Source organism: Protopterus annectens, chromosome 3.part1, assembly GCF_019279795.1.
Source record: "Protopterus annectens isolate FY-2018-M chromosome 3.part1, PAN1.0, whole genome shotgun sequence".
In the NCBI taxonomy this organism is placed as follows: domain Eukaryota; kingdom Metazoa; phylum Chordata; order Ceratodontiformes; family Protopteridae; genus Protopterus; species Protopterus annectens.
The window spans coordinates 1,092,035,853-1,092,056,627 of NC_056732.1; the positions used below are offsets into that span (position 1 = coordinate 1,092,035,853).

Below are 20,775 nucleotides of genomic sequence, written 5' to 3' on the forward strand. Positions count from 1 at the left end.
CATATTTTAACAGAAGAACACCATGCTGATAATTAAGTTCCAGATGCCATATTGTACTGCTTATGTAAGATGCACACATATTTATTATACCATGCGAACATCGCAAACCCGACAAACGTGCATGCTGATTGGCTAATCCAACCAGCATGCACATAGTAAATCCTACAAGAAACAACGCAAAAAGTCCGGTCGCTAAATATCATGCGGCGACAGCAAATAAACAGTAAAGTAAAGTAAATCTAATACCCAAAACACACAACAATTTAACGAAAACACAGAAAACTAACCAATTTCCATACTACACTCCTCATTCCCTCACCTCGAACACTAAAAAAATAAAAAGTCATGCAGTCGCAAATACATCACACACACACTACATAACCACCACTTATAACACAATAAAACCAAGCATTCTCATAAAACCATTCACTTACCTATATTCCCTACAATACCTATACACAGACAACTCCAAAAATGTACATACTAAAAACACACCTCACATCCCTCGCAAAGTCAAAAACACACACCATACCAAACGTCCACATCAGCATACATCTAATAAAAGCGCATACAACACCACCATCTAGTGACCAAATAGTAAAAGTACATATTTTTTAAAAAATTAATACAAATTAAAACTACACCACATTTCAACATACCTATAACTACTAAAACATAACTACACGTTATAAACTTCTACACTGCTTAAACTATATTATACCAAGCACCACCTAGCCCTTTCCTAACATTTCCTGAAAACTAAAAAATAACATGTATTTAAATTAAAACAGAAATAAACAATAAACACAAACTGAAAGTGTGGACTATTTTATCTCACAAAAGTGGAAGAATACAAAAAAAAAGCAAACAAAAACATAAATAACAACAATACAAACATAATACAAAACAAACTAACACCATGGTATAATAGCAATAACCCACTTCTGGGTGTGGGTAATGCTGATTTACCACGGTTGTCTTTGTTTGGTCCCTTGGGCTTCGCCCTCGGGACCAAACCACGCCAACCGTGGGTAAATCCAGCATTACCCACACCCAGGCGTGGGTTATTGCTATATTGAACCCTCTAGGAAGACCAGTTATATCCAGAATATCCACGTTAAGGTTTCAATGTCAGATTTTCTTTAATTTGTTGTCCAGTGTTTTGTCTCCTGCTTTTATGAAGATGCAGTCATACTCTGGAGAGTCCACTCATTTATATTTTTTATAAAGAAATTTTATTGGGGGAGAATCTAGTAGATGGATGTAATTACACACAGATTAAATATGTCTTGGCATTGGAGCTTTAGAATTTTCTAGATTTCTTCTAAAAACAAATTACATTATAGAACTTCTATTTTCTGTCTAATTAATATCATTATTTTGTTTAAAATTAGTGGGTATGGCTAATGAAGCTGCATTATTTACCACACATATTCAAAGTTAGTTATCAGGCTCTTTGAATTCAGGAATTTAAATATCTTGTTATCCTTATTTCACTGAGCATGTCGTCAAATACTGTTGTTTTAATGACCTTACCATTTTTACCAATTACCATATTTCATGATGGTATCCTATATTTTTTACAAAACTTTATTAATAATAATAATAATAATAATACTTTTAGCTTTTTATTTACTGCCCAAAGTGACAGATACAAAATAATTTCTTGGATATCATCTTAAGTAAAAGGCAAGTTGAGCTGACAGAGACTTTATACAAAGCCTACTGCTGCAGAATCCTTTTTGTGTGTAGCCATTGTCACCCACTGGACATCCTAATGTATGGAAATGGTTGCTTATTAGATTAGTGTCTGGTACAGGGACTTAGTCTTTAAAATGTTCTTAGGAAATTATAACTATGCTTAGAAGATGTGGACATGGCCTAGATAGCTTACGAAAGACTTATTGAAAAGCTTTTAATATTAATACACAAACTTAGCTGCAGACCAGTTATATGCTTTTCAATAGTAATCATGCCAAAAGGAAATATGCTTATGGGAAAATGAGAACAATAAAATGATGATTTTGTGTTTTAGAATGCAACACTCTTTCAGATAAAATATGTGATGTTACCTTTGCAGTACTCAACTGTACTGTAAAGAGTGGTCCGATTATTAATTACTACTTACATCATAAACCTACTATTTCATTATCTACCGGTAGAAATGTTGCTGATTACTTAGCACAGTGCTGTCATGTGGCACTGCCAGGATTTCCTATGAGACTATTAAATGCTAAGGACACTGTCCAGTCTGGTCATTGCATTATATGTAAACATGTTCTCTAAACAGCACAGGGGTAAATTATAATTGGAGTGCTTTAGATGGCCTTGCAGGATCCATAACTGCAGGGGAATATGAATGGTTACACAATCCACTGTCCAGGCTATCTAAAATCAAATATTTTTTATTTAAAATAATGTTCAGCATTGCTGTTGCACTTTAGTTAGATTATGTAGTGAATGTAATGATTACAGATATTATAAGGAGTTTTTTATTGTTTAATGAGAGAAAGAAAGCATTTAAATGCTAACATAAGCATGTCTTTATACCCAGGTTTATCTGTATATGGGTAGTACAAGACAGTGATACTCTGATGATAAAGCATGGGTCATAGGTGCATGCTGCAGATTTGTGAGCAGTGATACTCTGATAATAAAGCATGGGTCATAGGTGCATAAGCATGGGTCATAGATGCATACTACAGATTTGTGAGCAGTGATTCTCTGATAATAAAGCATGGGTCATAGGTGCATAAGCATGGGTCATAGGTGCATACTGCAGATTTGTGAGTAGTGATACTCTGATAATAAAGCATGGGTCATAGGTGCATAAGCAAGGGTCATAGGTGCATAAGCATGGGTCATAGGTGCATACTGCAGATTTGTGAGCAGTGATACTCTGATAATAAAGCATGGGTCATAGGTGCATAAGCAAGGGTCATAGGTGCATAAGCATGGGTCATAGGTGCATACTGCAGATTTGTGAGCAGTGATACTCTGATAATAAAGCATGGGTCATAGGTGCATAAGCAAGGGTCATAGGTGCATAAGCATGGGTCATAGGTGCATACTGCAGATTTGTGAGCAGTGATACTCTGATAATAAAGCATGGGTCATAGGTGCATAAGCAAGAGTCATAGGTGCATACTGTAGATTTGTGAGCAGTAATACTCTGATAATAAAGCATGGGCCATAGATGCATACTGCAGATTTGTGAGCAGTGATACTCTGATAATAAAGCATGGGTCATAGGTGCATAAGCATGGGTCATAGGTGCATACTGCAGATTTGTGAGCAGTGGTACTCTGGTAATAAAGCATGGGTCATAGGTGCATAAGCATGGGTCATAGGTGCATACTGTAGATTTGTGAGCAGTGATACTCTGATAATAAAGCATGGGCCATAGGTGCATACTGCAGATTTGTGAGCAGTGATACTCTGATAATAAAGCATGGGTCATAGGTGCATAAGCATGGGTCATAGGTGCATACTGCAGATTTGTGAGCAGTGGTACTCTGGTAATAAAGCATGGGTCATAGGTGCATAAGCATGGGTCATAGGTGCATACTGCAGATTTGTGAGCAGTGATACTCTGATAATAAAGCATGGGCCATGGGTGCATACTGCAGATTTGTGAGCAGTGATACTCTGATAATAAAGCATGGTTCATGGGTGCATAAGCATGGGTCATAGGTGCATACTGCAGATTTGTGAGCAGTGGTATTCTGGTAATAAAGCATGGGTCATAGGTGCATACTGTAGATTTGTGAGCAGTGATACTCTGATAATAAAGCATGGGTCATAGGTGCATACTGTAGATTTGTGAGCAGTGATACTCTGATAATAAAGCATGGTTCATGGGTGCATAAGCATGGGTCATGGGTGCATACTGCAGATTTGTGAGCAGTGGTACTCTGGTAATAAAGCATGGGTCAGAGGTGCATACTGCAGATTTGTGAGCAGTGATACTCTGATAATAAAGCAAAGATCATAGGTGCATAAGCATGGGTCATATGTGCATACTGCAGATTTGTGAGTAGTGATACTCTGATTATAAAGCATGGGTCATAGGTGCATACTGTAGATTTGTGAGCAGTGATACTCTGATAATAAAGCATGGGTCATAGGTGCATAAGCATGGGTCATAGGTGCATACTGCAGATTTGTGAGCAGTGATACTCTGATAATAAAGCATGGTTCATGGGTGCATAAGCATGGGTCATAGGTGCATACTGCAGATTTGTGAGCAGTGATACTCTGATAATAAAGCATGGGTCATAGGTGCATACTGTAGATTTGTGAGCAGTGATACTCTGATAATAAAGCATGGGCCATAGGTGCATACTGCAGATTTGTGAGCAGTGATACTCTGATAATAAAGCAAAGGTCATAGGTGCATAAGCATGGGTCATATGTGCATACTGCAGATTTGTGAGTAGTGATACTCTGATTATAAAGCATGGGTCATAGGTGCATACTGCAGATTTGTGAGCAGTGATACTCTGATAATAAAGCATGGGTCATAGGTGCATAAGCATGGGTCATAGGTCATACTACATATTTGTGAGCAGATTCAGCTGCTCATGCTGTTATTCAAACACTGTATGCTATCCCAGGCTACTTATTATATTAGTGATAGCATTCATTGTACACTTACTGTGGAACTGAACTGCCTTTCTTACAAGAACAAGTTACATTGCATATGTAGACAGCAAGGTACCTATCACTTTATTACAGCTGTCTGACATTGTATATCCATTTACTCCAGACCAGCGCTGGAATCAGAGAAGTGTTGACCACAAAACTGAGAAAAGGTCATGACTGACTGAATTCATCGTCCACAGGCACTGGGCTCATATGCATTAGCTTTTGATTTTTTTTCAGGCTATACCTCCTTTTTCTAAAAGAGGGACTCATGGTGGTGTCAAAATCATAAATTAAAAATTTTTGAACACACATAATTGGTGTAATCCAATATGTCACTTCTTGCTGTACTGCAGAGGTGTTAACGTCAATTACATCAAGGGTTCAGATGTAATTTCCACAGAAGCTGAACAAGTACATCTGAAAATTTTAAATAATAATAAATAATTTTTGTCAGCTCGACACTTGAACTAAATTTATTAAGTGCTTTTGTCTTAACACTCAGATACTTCATCAGAATAAATGAACCCAATGAATTAAAACATATATACATGCTAAGAAAAAAACACATGTACAAACCATCCAATCAAACATCAAAGAATTCCATTGTGCATATCTTTCAAGATAGTAATAATTGAAAGATTTTCATTTAACCCAGGAAACGTTTCAGAGTTAAATTTAATCTGCTAATATAATTCTCTTGAAAGGAGGTAATTTTTCCAGTCACCACCACTTTCATCCAGAATAATACATTCCACTACACAAAAGACAAATTTATTAAAATTTACACAAGTCAGACTGTGTTTTACCATAGCATTCAACATATATTTTTCTTATAGCATAGTCATGTTGATAAATACATTGTCTCAATTTATTATTAGTTTTTGCAGTATAATAAGCTGAGCATGATAAACATGTGGCTATATACACCACCACTGAGGAGAAGTAGTATGGGACAGGGAAGCAAGGACATTATTTTTATTTTGGGATAGATACCCATTGTTTCATATTTCCAAGAAGGGTAATGGTGAATGTAGCATGGGGAAAATGTGGGCAGGAAAAAGAGTATAGGGATGGCAACAGGGGCAGACAACCCCCCCCCCACAAAAGACGACAAATACCAATAGGGAAGGTGTTGACACATATATGGTGTGGAACATAAAGCAGAGACACAGTCAGCCAGAGGGAGAGCAATTGGAGATGGAGAGAAATGGACTTGTAACAGTGAAGGGAAGTGACACACCAGGACAGGGAACCATGATGTGGAGAGAGTGGAGTGTTAACTGAATGGCATGCTGCCAAGTGCTGTACCCAGTCTGAGGTCAGTCACCTCCACGACTGCTGTCATGGCTGTGTCCAGCCACTGTTGGCTCTCCGGTCAGGGCCACGCAACTGTCTGACACTGACAGTCACATGAAGATGAGCTTCAGGCTACCAGTGTGAGTGTCCAGCATGCAGTCCACCAGAGCTATCACAATGTCTTCCACTCTTACTGGGTGATATAAAAGAACCTAGTGGTAGCACCCCCTGATAGAAAACCTACACCCCCCCATACACAGACCATCAGAGGGCACCAGATGAACCCTTCAAGTCACCCCTACCAGATGACCTATGTCACCTTCCTGAGAGGCCGTCCTGGAAACATTTGGAGGACCAAGCAGGCAATGGCAAGAAGAGGGCATGACATGCAGTGACAGGCAGCAGGGCAGCACAATGAAGTCCAGTGCCACCATATAGCCGTGCATAGGGTGGTGTTAGTGAGAAATACACTGGCCTAAAAGGTATGAGTCTGATATAACCCACATTGGTGTCCTTGCATGTGACACAGTGCTCTTATCAGTTGTGAAGTTGATTTAGAACTCTGTTTTTCCACAGAGGTTATGGACCTGCCTGTGCAAGGCATATGCAGTGTACCCCATGCAAATGTGGTGTATATGCCAGTTAGAAACATGCCTTGCCCATGTTGTCCAGTCTCACAGTTCACCGTCATCATTGTTGGTGGGTGATGGTACCAGTGCCATGTCTCAAAGGGGATGCTCCAATGGCCAGGGACAACCAAGGTCTACATCCTTCCCACCTGAAGTTCCAAAACATGTGTCTCTCACACACATACATGCATATACATAGTGTAAGAACACCTGAAGGAGATGTGCCCTCTGGCACCCATTCTGACATACCAAGTACTGATAGGCACCTACATCTCTCATAGAACACTGCCAGCTCAATATACAATATACCCAGCTCTCCCAATCCCCTGGCCATTTCACAGTTACTTCCTTCATCATCCTGAGGTAACCTCCAGCATCATCCCTATTGTGAATTCCTGTCATTATGCTCTTTCCCACCTGTGCACAGAGTGATTATTGTGTCCAGCCCTCACAGCTGTGTTTTATAGATAGGAAATGTTTGATGCAGAATGTGGCTAGTCAGTGAACTGTATAGCATAGCCTGGGTGTAGCATTGCATACATCAGGTTTAATATTTGTTGTACCTAATCTGTCCCATAGTTATGGATAATATACTACCTCTTGGCCACTGCAACAGCATATTGTGTCTGCATCTGCATTGCATGGTCTTCCCCTGCAGTTGGCTCCTCCTCAAACGGCACCTCCTCTGCCCCTTATTATGGTCTGTTTGGTTCTCCAAAAGCAGTCCTCTACTCAGCTGTCTATACAGAATTGCACAAACTGCAGATACCTTGTTCATGTCCTCTGGAGCATACTGGCAGTAGAAGCAGGTCTTCATTTGTCTGAGCACGTATTTCATGATGTTTTGGGTCCGCAACAATGCAGTGTTGTAATCCATCTCCACCATGCTCTGTAGATTGCATATTGATGTCATAAGCCATGGTTCCTGGGCATATCTTAAATCTTTAATAAGGTTTCCCTGTGGGAAGACACCCCAAACAAATCACTAGCATATGTCAGATGTGTGTCAGATGTGGAAATTGTGGGAACTTCCTGGATGGTGCACAGAGACATCATATATGATACCGTGTGTGTTGTCACCACTCTGCAGTTGATGATGTAGATATTGTTCCAGTGGATGTACCATTGTTCATGTAGACCAGGCAGGGCAGTGATAGCAGTGTAAGTATAATCAATGCTCCATGAGCCTCAGGGAAATTAGCTGTTTCATAAAATGCTCACATTGTATTGTTTTGCTCCTCTGTGGCATAGGGAAGTACACATTCACCACCACATGCTGTAGCATCACATTGGAGAACTGATGTAGTATTCATGAGGCAGATTCCTGTGATATACCCCCAGTGCTCCCTGATGGATGCTAGAAGGTCCCTGTAGCAATAATTATCAGAGCTGCTCATATTGTAGAGTCCACAAGGAACAGTATTCCAAAAATACCACAACATTCCATGTGTACATACTACGACATTCCATGTGAGGATGGCACTTCTACTAGCTCCTATATGATGTCTCTGTCTACATGATAGTGATTGACTATGTTCCTGTCATGGAGGTAGTTATGTACTGGGCATGGTCAGATTCTTCAGTGATGCAGAGGGTAATGCTGCACTCTGTGATGGACACTTGCAGTTAGAGGGTATCTAACATGTAGTACTCAGCTGTAATAGCTACGACACATGATACCACGGTCCCTGTTCAGTAAGAAGTTACTGTGTACAGACTCGCTGGCGGGTACAACTGATATCACAATTTTTATGCATTTCTGAATCGGAGTACCATATTGTTTATCCTCAGTGGGCTTCATTACCATAATGTTCCTTGTATTACATACCATTCTAAGGTTATTAGCAATATGATGCAGTCCACACAATTTTATCTGCCTGCACAACAGCCCTAACTGTGTCTTTGAACTGGACCTGCTCTGTGTATGACTGCTGTTCATGAAATGCATTGCATTATTTGTTTCTGAATCCAGGGGATACAGTGAAGTTTAGACAAGTTTCCATATTATTGTAAACATTTTAAAAAAATCAGTCTCAGAAAGGAATTGATTGTCATCATATGGAAGTATAAGTCTCAATAAAGTGTGCTAATACTATATGTCTATTAGGAAGGGAAGCAGCTCTTTGGTTGAAAGTTCAGAATTCTTAACACTTGTAATGCTGGCAGAAGTGATTGAATAGCCATTACCATCACAGAATGCTGGCATTACCTAAAGGGATGTTGTAGTACATGGGGGATTGGGAATTCACACTTTCACTGCTGTTGTGCTATCTTCGAGTTAGTGTATATAATTAGCAGGGGGTGGGGCGTGCAGTGTCCCCCATGGAGAGTGCAGGGGGGGGGTCACCTCCCTGCAAAAATTAATTTTTTTATGTTTTTTTTTTATATATTTTAACTTTCAGTCTTTTTACGTCAATGAATTTAGTTTCAATATTATGCCTTTTCAATTATAAATAGTACACTCATCTAGACCATGTAGTTTCTAAGATATAAAATATATAGAAAAAGGTTTATAAAAACTTATAGGAAAATATAAGTGTAGATTTTTTTTCCATTATGGTATATATTCATGCTAACAATCTGAACGATTTTCTTACTATGTGGAAGAGTTTCTGCAGTTTGCAATTTTTTAATACCACATTGTTCAGAAGGTGCTTATATTTGCTTGGCTTATGTTTCTAACATGATTTTTCAGAAAATGCTCATGAATCTAAGGTTTTATGTATAGATACACTGTTATCTTCAGCTTGCCATATCATCAAACCATTTCTCTTCGTTCAGAGTCTTACACCCCACAACTAGTCTCCACCAATTCCTGAACAGTTTTACTGGCATCTCACACTCATATGCATAGTTGTGTGTGTCACTGTTCACTCCCCCAACCTCTATACTTCTAATACAACCTTTATGATGCCAATATATATAATTATCTATGAACCTGCTTTATACACCACCACTTAAATACATTAACATTTTCTGCCCTACTTAGTTCCTTCCTCTCCTCCATTTCTTTGAGTTCCTAGTCACTAATCACATGATCTATTATGCATTTGAAAAGCTCAAAATGGTTTGTCTAAACCCAGTTGGATAACCACGGTAAACAAAAGCTCCCCACCCCACTCCACCTTAGTAATACTTGGTTACCCTAACCCTGTCCCTAACCCTAACATGCTTCTTAAATTTAAAAAATGCTTCCCATGCACTGTATATGACAGTGCTTGGACACTTGTCACATGCATGACACACACACGCACACACATTATATCTATCCCATAATTTAAACCTAAATTTGCACACGTACTTAATCTATCCCCTTACCTAACCCTAAACCCCACACATTCACAAACACACACACATCTATTACACATCCCACTTACTTGTTTCAATGAAACACACATCCACAAAAATGTCCATTTGCTAAACCAGAATTTAGCTTCACCCAAAAAATGCACTTCTGCCTGTCGACCAAAGCAACCATTGCCAAACACATGGAACCCATATATATGTATATATATATATTATACATATAGGATCATAGGAAGTTACTAGGCTAATGGCCCGAGGGCCCTTTACAAGTCTGGCCAAATTCACCTTTGTTACCATGATCAGCACCTATTGGTAGAACTCCCAGGGTGAATTTATAGTTACCCATCCAATCATCCAGATTGTGTTTGAAGAGGGCCAGTGAGGTGCTTTTTTTGACATGAAGTGGGAGTCTATTCCAAACATGTGGTAACCTTTGGGAGACAAATCTGTTCCTCCAGCAGGTTCTATTGCTGTTACATACCAGGTTTAGATCCTTAGAGTGAGTAACCCATGTGTCATTTGACTTGTGGATGTGCACCATTTCCAATAAAGCAGGGACAGAGATCACCTTATATGCAAGGCAGAGATCACCTCTGAGTAGTCTGTATGAAACAGAATAAACTGACAGTGATTTCAGCCAATCCACATAGGATAGCTGCTGTAGACTTTGAATTTTCCTTGTTAGGAACCTTTGTGGTCTCTCCAATTGCTGCAGGTGCTTTGAAAGGTACATACCAAAAGAGACATTGTACTCACTTATTGGCCTAATGAGTGAAGAGTACAGGGAGGTGATAAGTTCTCCTTTTCCTTGAGGCAGTGCCCTTACTTGTGAGATGAACCATATAGAATGCCCTTCTTACCACTGTGGAAATATGGTGATCAAAGGCAAGGTTGCTTTCAACCTGAGTGCCCAGATCTCTCACCACTGAGTGCGTACTTAGGGTATTACCACTGATGTGGTAATTTGCAGGAACACTGCTCTCACTGAAAGGGATGATAATACATTTTTTGCATTGAATTTGAGGTCATGACTTTGGCACCAGTCATTTGCTTGCATAAGACCCTCTCGAAGGATGTTGACATTGTTTGGAGATTCTATGGCTGCACCCAGTTTGCAGTCATCAGCAGACTTTGTCAGACACAGTCCCTTGGTTTTAGATTTTACTTTGGAGAAAATATTCCAAATAGTAGAGGTCCCAGGACAAATCCCTGTGGAACACCACTAGTTTTGGTCTGCTGTTGGAGGTGGATTCCCCTATTTTGACTGTATGGGTTCTATCAGTGAGCCACTTTGCAACCCACCTTACGATATAAGGGTTGATATCTAGCTGGGAGAGTTTGTCAATGATGCCTGAGTGAGGGATAGTATCAAATGCCTTGGCTAGATCTAGGCTGGCTGTATGCACAGACTTCCCCTCATCCAGGACCCTGGTGACTGTCCCAAAGAAGTCCACCAGGTTTAATAAGCATGATTTCCCCATGACAAATCCAAACTGGGTTGGATCTAGTGTTTGGAGATTATATCTTTGTTGATAAGGCCCATGAGGATTCTCTCCATGGACTTGCAGATAAGGCTAGTCAGGTTAATTGGTCTGTAGTTCCCGTGGTCAGTAGAAACACCACCTTTGTGCAAGAGGATAATGGTGGCTGTTTTCCATTCACCTGGGATGAAACCAGTGCTTAGACTGTGATTGAAAAGAATACCTAATGGTGTTGCTAATTCTTGTTTGAGCCGATGTAGGATGCAGCCTGGGATGTTATCAGGTCCCATTGATGCTGTGTTTTTGGCCTTAGAGAGAGTGTTTACGACCTGCTCTTAAGAAATACAAGATAGGGGACAGGTGGTAGGGGATGTCATGAAGTACGTGTGGTGGGGACAGGTGAGTGAAGTCTTCACCAAACCTGTCAGCTAACAGGTTAGCTATGTCAACTGGCTCAGCATATATGTTATCATTAACTACCAGTTCTGCTCAAATCTGGGCCTTACCTTTTAGGTTACGGATGTAACTAAAGAATGCCTTATGCTTGTCCTTTGTGGAGGATGCTAACTTGGATTCAATGTTTGCCTTGGAGAATGTCACAAGAAATTTGCTTATTTAAGCTGAGGAGGGAGTGCCTCCAATTTAAAGCCCACTCCTTCTTACTCCTAGACAGCAGTTTCTTCCTTTTATTGTAAAGCCTGTTAATGGCGGTTGCCCAACAGCAGGTCTGCTCTTCCTTGAAGTGCTTTGTTTGGTCCTAACAGGTCCTGCAGTTGTACAGGTACTTGTATATGGTATCGGTGTAGAGCTTGGCATAGTTACCAGTTCCATCTGAGGGAGGAGGTGCAGTGAAGCTCTTTCTACCATCCTGTAAGACGTTATAATCTGCTTTGGAGAAGGTTTTTGCGTGTGTGTGTGTGTGTGTGTGTGTGTGTGTGTGTGTGTGTGTGTGTGTGTGTATATATATATATATATATATAAAGAGGGAATTTAAAATGATTAGGTGGGTGAATAAATATTTTTAGAACAATCAGTAAGTTAAATCCAAATGAACACTTGCCCTTATCCATTGCCCTTAGTAAGAACAATCAGTAAGGTAAATCCAAATGAACACTTGCCCTTATCCATTGACATTAGTAACAAGTGGGATAAAAGGGAGTGTATATATTTAAAAGATGAGAGGGTCCAAGGAAAGCTTAATCCACCATTTAAGTGAATAACTTTATGTTAACAGATTTTACTTTCATGCAAACTCCACTTTTGATTGCTGGACTCAACAAATTATTTATGTTCTGTTTTGTCCATGCAATTTAAACTATGTAGGTGAATACTAAGAGATGTTTTAATCTACAAATATTAGTATAACAAGCAGTCCAGGAGATTGTAAGATCTGCAGAGAAGAGACAGACTGAGAATCCAGTACCCTCCCAAGGTTCAGGATCAACAGTAACTGGTCAAGCAACTGAACTGAATGCAGTTCAAAGTGAAGATAGTTGCAAAAAAAAAAAAATTTAGACATGTCTTTAAGGCAAAATGTCTAGTCCAAAGAGTCATATAGAAGCTTATTAAATACAGCAATAGAACATGGAATAGAGCCATATCAGACTGATTCACTTGGTGATGATCGGCCATGTTTTCACCAGCTTCGCATTAACTACAACTGCCATAGAAAAAATTTTAGCAGTGCAAAGAGTACAGTCCTGTTACATACTCTGGATTTGAAAGACCACTGAAGATGTCAGCAGATGCAGGTACAGTCTGAGACCTGAGTATGATACTGAAAAGTCTGCTGAATGTGAATAAAGATCAGGTTGATATAAAAAAGTAATTGAGAGGTTTATTGCAAGAATAATCTAAATATAATCAGTGTACAGTGATACAAAATAATTTCACAGAGTAATATAAAGTAGCATATTTTATAACTAGAAAAAGGAAGCTGCAGTATATTAGAGTAAATAGTTTTCAAAATTAAAGAACTCATAGAAAATGGGCATTGTGGTATGCAGTATACCTCTTTCAAAAGATAGGCCCAGTAAAGGCCTCATGTAGTACTATGACTCATTATCAAGTATTTTAACAGAAATTGCAGATGGTACAAGTAACATTATATCATGAGTTTCTTCCTAAATCTCTAAAACTTTTTGTCTGTACTTTATGTATAGAGAATTTCCCAAATGTTATGATGTTTGTTGACTTTAGATATCTACTATCAGAGGACAAGCACTTGTAGCATATCTGTCCATCTAATTTCTGGCTTCAAATATATTGCCTTTGAATTTTTGCACATGTTGCCCCTTGTAGTTAAATAAGCATTATTAAGAACCCCTTCTTATTAACTATAGGACTGTCATTAGTTTAAGTGCAATAGGTTATCCTACAGGTAATAACGTAAAACCAATATGATTTAACCAATTGTAAACTGTTTCCATGACTTCATTATAAGCAGGCAATAATTCCAGAAATGGTGAATGTTATCAGGGAAATAACAGCTTACCCAATGGTATTATGTTATCAGACCTGATGCCTCAGACAGATGGCTTCACCATCCCCAGAAGGTCTGTTATTTTGTTAAATTTTATATTTGCTTTTTTATTAGTATATATACACTTTTTTATACTTTTGATGTAAAATCACACACACACACACACACACACACACACACACACACACACACACACACACACACACACACACACACACACACAACAATTACAGCTACTTTTCTGACTGAGTGCATTTTAGATGTAAAATAAAAAAATGTATAACATGCAAGACACTCCATCCCCCACCCCACCCCATACCTCTTAACTCAGAAATGTTAGATGTTTTTGGAAAATCACCCAAGACTACTGTTCGCCAATGAAGTCAAGTCATTATAATTTCATTTCACTTATTCTTCAGAAAATGTGTTTTGATGGAACACTTCATGATTTCTTAAGTGAATTACTGTTATATTTTAAATGTGTCCCTTTTTTTTAGGTCCTATCCCTCTTGTTGCCTTCATGCTAAATTCTTGACCAAAGAAGAGGCATGTGCTGAGTCCCTCATTATCTCTTTCCCCCTCTCTCTCTGTCTCTCTCTTTCTCTGTGGCGCACATGGGTGCACACACAGATATGCAGACACACACATTACTTTTTCTCTCTTTTTTTTTTCTTTTTTTAACTTTATGCTCAATAAACAGCAGCGCCAGGCTTAGCAAGCATACAAATGGCAGTCATTTGCATTTTTCAGTACTTATTTCACAGTAGCTTAATATATTACTGTGAAATGCCCTCTTTTTTTTCGGGTGATACCTGTACATTAATAGCCTGTTAGAGAACAGGGTATTGATGTATGTTTCACTCATTATCTAAGACAGAAGTAAAGTATAAAACAGATCTGGTGACTAAAGTGAAATTGTTTCCACAATTTCATTATATGGTAGAGGCAACCATGAAATTAGTCTGAACAAACTGTTTACAAAACCTCATTATATGGTAGACATTAAATCTGATATTATAAGTACAAACTTAGATATAGATAAGTTTTAAGGATTTATGATATAGCCGTACTGTCATATTACTTCATTCATTGGCCAGTTGCTGGGGATAAAACTGTGGCTGTTATATTAGTTTCACATTTTACTGTATCTTAGCAAAGATGTGAAGTAGTAAATAATAATTAGTACAAGTATTGTTAAATTTCAGTTACTTAGTCATTAATCTGATAACATAACTGTGCTGATAAGCCGAAAAAAAATATTTAAAGATTTATTTGTTTATTAGCTGGGTAGGTAGGTAGACTGGTCCAAGGACACTTTTCAGTGATGACAAAGACATAGGATGTATAGATTTTAGTATGTGTGGCTTGCATGATAATTACAAAATCAAAATGTAATACTCCCTCATGTCGCTATACACCATTTGAAATCCTGTATTATTTCCTTTTGGAATTTATAAGTGTGTGTGTGTGTGTGTGTGTGTGTGTGTGTGTGTGTGTGTGTGTGTGTGTGTGTGTTTGTATGTTTGAGGCATCATATAGCCAATGGCAACATGCTTTGCCACTATGAATGCTAGTCACAATCGAGTAACCAAACAAGGCATGAGTGAAAGGAAATTTGCCTCCCAACAGCTGAGTGAGTAAACAACTGATTGGGGTCCCTGCACAAAAGTATTTAAAATCTGTACAAAATCAACTAATACAATCACTACTTATTTATAAAGCTGAAAAGGTTGCTTATATCGCTCTTTTGCAGCTTGCCACCAGCAAATAAATTAAGAATTGAAAGGAATGAACTGACAGTGGTTCCAAACACTCAAAGAAGGCACTAATAAAGGGAACGGAAGGTTTTCACAATATTATGGGGACAGTCAGTATATCATGGAAAGACAGCAGCAAGAATAATGTTTTGGGATGGAACAAATTAGAAAATAATGCTAAGCATTTAAAGTGATACAGGGTCATTAGTACTGTGAAAAGTGCATTTTCAATTTTTATCATATCTATCATTTAACATATGACTAGTGTATGTCATTAACAAATACCTAATTCATTTTTGTGTCCTATGATACTTTGCTTATATTGGGGTATTTTCATTTACAGCTGTTCCATGTTCTGTGAGTGAATGGAGTCACTGGAGTGGTTGCACAGCACAGTGTAAGCCAGCAACTCGAGTCCGCAGACGCTACATTTTGCAGGAACCTCAGAATGGTGGAGAGCCCTGCCCGCCACTGGAAGAGAAAGCTGGATGCCTAGAGTATGAAACTTATCAGGGACAACCATGTGGACAATCACTTGGTAAGAATCACTTTGTTTAACTCACAGTAAAACATCACGGAGGCTAGAAACATCACAACACTTTTAATAGAAAACAATAACATGAAGCGCTTTTCATCCGGTAGTTTCACCAGACTTCATCAGACAACTGTTTAGAAACAAATTCACAATTTAAAAGCCCAAAAAACAATTAATTAATTATCTGCACCCAATCACAAATAAATGACATCACTAGATGTTAAATATCATGGGAGTACATATTAAATTTTCCACACATTGAAACTACGATTTAAAAAAATACTCAATACAAACTAAAATGCTAATTAATCCTTCACTAATTTTTCTCACCTTACCTAAAATATGTATTAAAAATATATATAGAAGTATTGTAAATAAAACAATATATATATATACAAGTCCTTTCCTAAATACTAATTCATTATACTAAAATAAAATAATGCAATACAAAATGTAGTTACAACAAGTAAAACTTCAGTACAATTTAGTGGGGTCATAAAACATCATTAAGACTACACTTAATTGACAACATATTTCACTTTGTATACAAAATACTGCACGTATAAAAAAGGGAGGCAAAAGATTCTGTTCTACAAGAATTTCCGTCTATCTAGTAAGACTTCTCAGCTTCAGTAAGGTTGAAATGGACACAACCTCATTAAGCCCCGGCCACCTACAGGAGTCAAGACCGTTACCTTGTCGACATGCTAAATGTCAAAAGTAGTTTAGCAGGTTCTCAAATGTCCAAACTGGAGATTGTCGAAACACAAAATATCCCCCCTTTTTGACCCATGGTAGCACTTGTTTAGATGGTAGAATGGTCGGAAATGTCAAATTCGATGTTTCATATGGCATTCTGACCGTTTAGGTTCGGTAAAACTGACGTTCGAAGGTAGTTACTTTGACTAAATGCATGTATTCCTATATATATATATATATATATATATATATATATATATATATATATATATATATATATATATTCTGTCTAGAACAAAGAAGTATTCTCAAACGGAAATTATGCATGCTCCCCTCTCTCTAATTTAAACTCACGCAGTGACTGTACATTACCTTTGCACCCAAATTAAATACTGTGTGCATTTTGTAGTTGAGTGTCATGGCATATGTTTTTGAGAAACTTAAAAAGATAAAAGATTTTAAAGGTCAATTACACCATTAGCACAACACTTCTCCCCCCAAGTGTATTTTCTTCCCAATCACATATTAAAAAGCATGACTTTTGTGGCATTTCTATCCTTATCATCTTCCCCATTGCATAACATTTTGTATCTAAAAAAAATCAAATTTTAATTTCTTTAGAAATTTGCCTACCTTGATCTTCAGTCATTTCACATGTAATACCGGAAAATTTCTTGCTAAAATTCTTCTTAAGGATAAACACAAATAAGGCGGCAATTCCCTCTTGTTATTTATACTGTGTGGGCTCATAAAGCTGTTCAGGAACTAAGGAATCACATCTGCACTCTCACTTATAGCTGCAGTCTTTCCCTTCAATGGGCTGTAAACCCAGTTAGAATTTGCTTAATTTTGAACGCATGTATATCTTCTTCTTCTTCTTTCGGCTTTTCCCAGTTAAGGGTTGCCACAGTGGATCACCTGTCCGCTCATGATTGGCAGTGGGGTTTTACAGTGTCGAGTTGCCAGCCCGGCACCCAACCTTCCACTGAAGGCACACACACGCACACTTAGGGCCAATTTGGAGTGTCCAATAAACCTACAGCATGTCTTTGGGATATGGAAGGAAACCGGATCACCTGGAGGAAACCCACGCGATCACAGGGAGGACATGCAGACTCCGCACAGAAGGCACCCCAGCCAAGGATCAAAGCGGAGAACCTCTTGCTGTGAGGCGACAATGTTAACCACTGCACCACCGTGGCCGCCCTTTGAACGTATGTATATATACCCCCAAATTAGTACATTATATATGCATTTGGAATATGGGGAAAAAACAACGGTTATGGAAAGCTGACGGACATGTTATAAGGAAGTGCTTGAAAATTGTTAGCAAAAAGTGTGGAAGTATTTTGCAAAAAAAAAAATGCAGGAAAATTGTGGGTTTCTGTATCCAGCCCCACTGTTCTCTAATAATTTGTTATATTGTGTGCTGCAGCTTGTATCTGTAAGAAGGTTACTATGTAGATGTACTGCCATGTATAGATGTTTTCATTATGAGTTTTCCTTAAACGCATTGAAGACTAAGCCTTCACACTTCAAGGCCTCTAAACGTTACAGGCAGTATAACACACACATATCAGGCATTCATATATGTTGAAAAAAATGTAGAGCAACCTAATTATCTATACATGTTTTCCAGAAAATTTATTTATAAATGAACTAGTGAAGTGAAGTGTTGGCTCCCCACAATACATTAACAGTAAATTTCAATTCCAAAGCCCCTTAAATACAAAAAATGTAAGTTGCTAAAAATGATGACACAAGCACAACCTTTATAAAAATGGCAGCTAGTAAAGCTATCGGTGTGTTTTTTCTTACACTTTAAAAGCATGCATTTAGGTCGCTTAAGCTTATATTTAATAACTGGGTCATTTATACTTATCATATACTAAAATTAACATTCAGGAACAACCATTAACACCAGGGAAATTCATCCTTTAGCACATCTGCAAAATGAAGAGCACCAGAAACACTAGATTCAAGGATTTAAACTTTCCTTGCAACATAAATGGAACATGCTGGTGAGACATATGCATCTCAAAGGATCCCCATGCACTGGAATAGACTTCCCATCCATGTGAAGCATACTCTATCCCTAACACTATTCAAATGTAACCTTTACCCTTGAATGGGAAGTTAAAAATTCAACCCTAGTCTGGCACTCACGTCTCTGATAGACAGAGGCTCACAGTAAATATTCCCTAACTAACATACCCCCCACTAAACCTATATCAACCTCTAACATACCCATCCAAATAGACTCATATGGAGACCAAGTTGGATTGTGTTGCATGGTTTTGCTTATAAAGGCCATGGTGGTCATCAGCCTAACATATACCTATGAACCCTAGATTTCCTTACCATATACTCTGACATTTTGTTAAACTTTTGCTATCCTTTGTTAGATTTAAAAGAATAAGTAAATAATTTCAGCATTTTTGTAAAACATATGGTGTCATAGATTATAAAGAGTAAAATTAATACCAACCTGGATCAATTCATTAAAAAAAAAACAAGTATATGGCCAGGCCAAAATATCTGTTAAGCACTTTAATTTGAGACTTCCTCAGACTCATTAAAACAAACAAGCTTCTGAATTAAATACAACTTTGGTCATGTTATAATATCAACTAAATATCAGTGTGTAAGAAGCTTTTTACTTAAAACTGCTTTAAAATTATTATGATCATTGAAGCCAGGCAACACCATGGAATTTATTTTACAATATCAAATACATAGAGTTAATAACAAAATGCTTAAAGTTTCTATATTTTTATTTAATGGGATGTTTATATAAACATTCTTTTCACTGTGTACTAAAATAGAATAGCTGTCTTCATATACCCCTTTCCTCGAATTATGTTTAGGTCTCTTAGTGTAAAATACATCACATGTCATGCACTCTGACAAAAGCAACACATCTAGATTCACAATTAAAATGACCAGCTGTTTCATAACCAAATAATTTTTCTCATTTAATTTTACATAAGTTCATCACCCTCAGTCACCATTAATGAGACATTTATCCATGGAGGCACAGGAAAGGGTTGCTAAAGTGAAGAGTCCGGTAATTCCAGCTCATTTAATGTTCAATTAAATTACAAGGCTAATGTTAATTCAGTAGAAGACTTTGACACATTTTTCACAGTTAGAAAAAGATTTTGTGAAATTAAAGAGATTGCAGTGGGACAACAGTTTATTTATTGAAAGACTTAAAAAGGATATGAAGGGGCGTTCATATCAATAAAAATCTCACTGATATAACCATGTAATTAGAAATCCAGAAACAATGCAATGGCATTAATGAAAAAGAAGGATTGTAACAGCTAATGAAAAGAACATTGAAAACCTTAACATTTCCATAGATCAACATCTTTATTTTCTAAGGTCATCAATTCAACAGACACATTTGGTAGGAAGCTCAGTTTTTATATTTGACAAGATAAACAAAGAAAACAATATTATGTGGTCCAGGAATTATCAGTACAATGAAAGTCTCAATTTGGGTGGCACACATATCAGTAAAGAACACAATACCCCTTCTACCAATCAGAATTATTTTTTCTCAAAGGAAATAACAGTTCATGTCCCTGTTTAATAAGGTTTCAGAGGAATTTGAGATAGAAAGAGGTAAACAAAATGAGATGCAAGCCAAAAACATTTAACTGATTGAATTACGGGAACCAGAACAATTTTCCACAGACACCACAGTGCAATGTTTGGAGAATGCAGTGGAACAAGGAGTAAGTGCAAAAAAACTATACACATTCCTCGTGTGTTCCATGAAGATGAGAGATGACAAGAATTGGGAGCAGGTTCCAGGCAGCACCATTCATCTATCTGTGAAAAGTCAGTAAGTGGTGGAGGTTGCACCATTAATTTATAATAAAACTGTAAATACCTCTGACTACTCCTTAATTGTAAATATTTTTAGTTTGTCTTT

The 20,775-nt window shown here is 37.8% G+C and overlaps 1 protein-coding gene across 3 annotated transcripts in view; it reads left to right on the forward strand.

Annotated features, from left to right (window-relative positions):
- SBSPON (somatomedin B and thrombospondin type 1 domain containing) overlaps positions 1 to 20,775 on the forward strand; it is a 795,447-nt gene that overhangs the window by 506,849 nt on the left and 267,823 nt on the right. For all 3 annotated transcript variants that reach the window (XM_044067232.1, XM_044067230.1, XM_044067231.1), the window contains one exon: positions 15,942 to 16,136. In XM_044067232.1, coding sequence (XP_043923167.1) covers positions 15,942 to 16,136 — 195 coding nt within the window. The remainder of the gene's footprint in view (positions 1 to 15,941; positions 16,137 to 20,775) is intronic.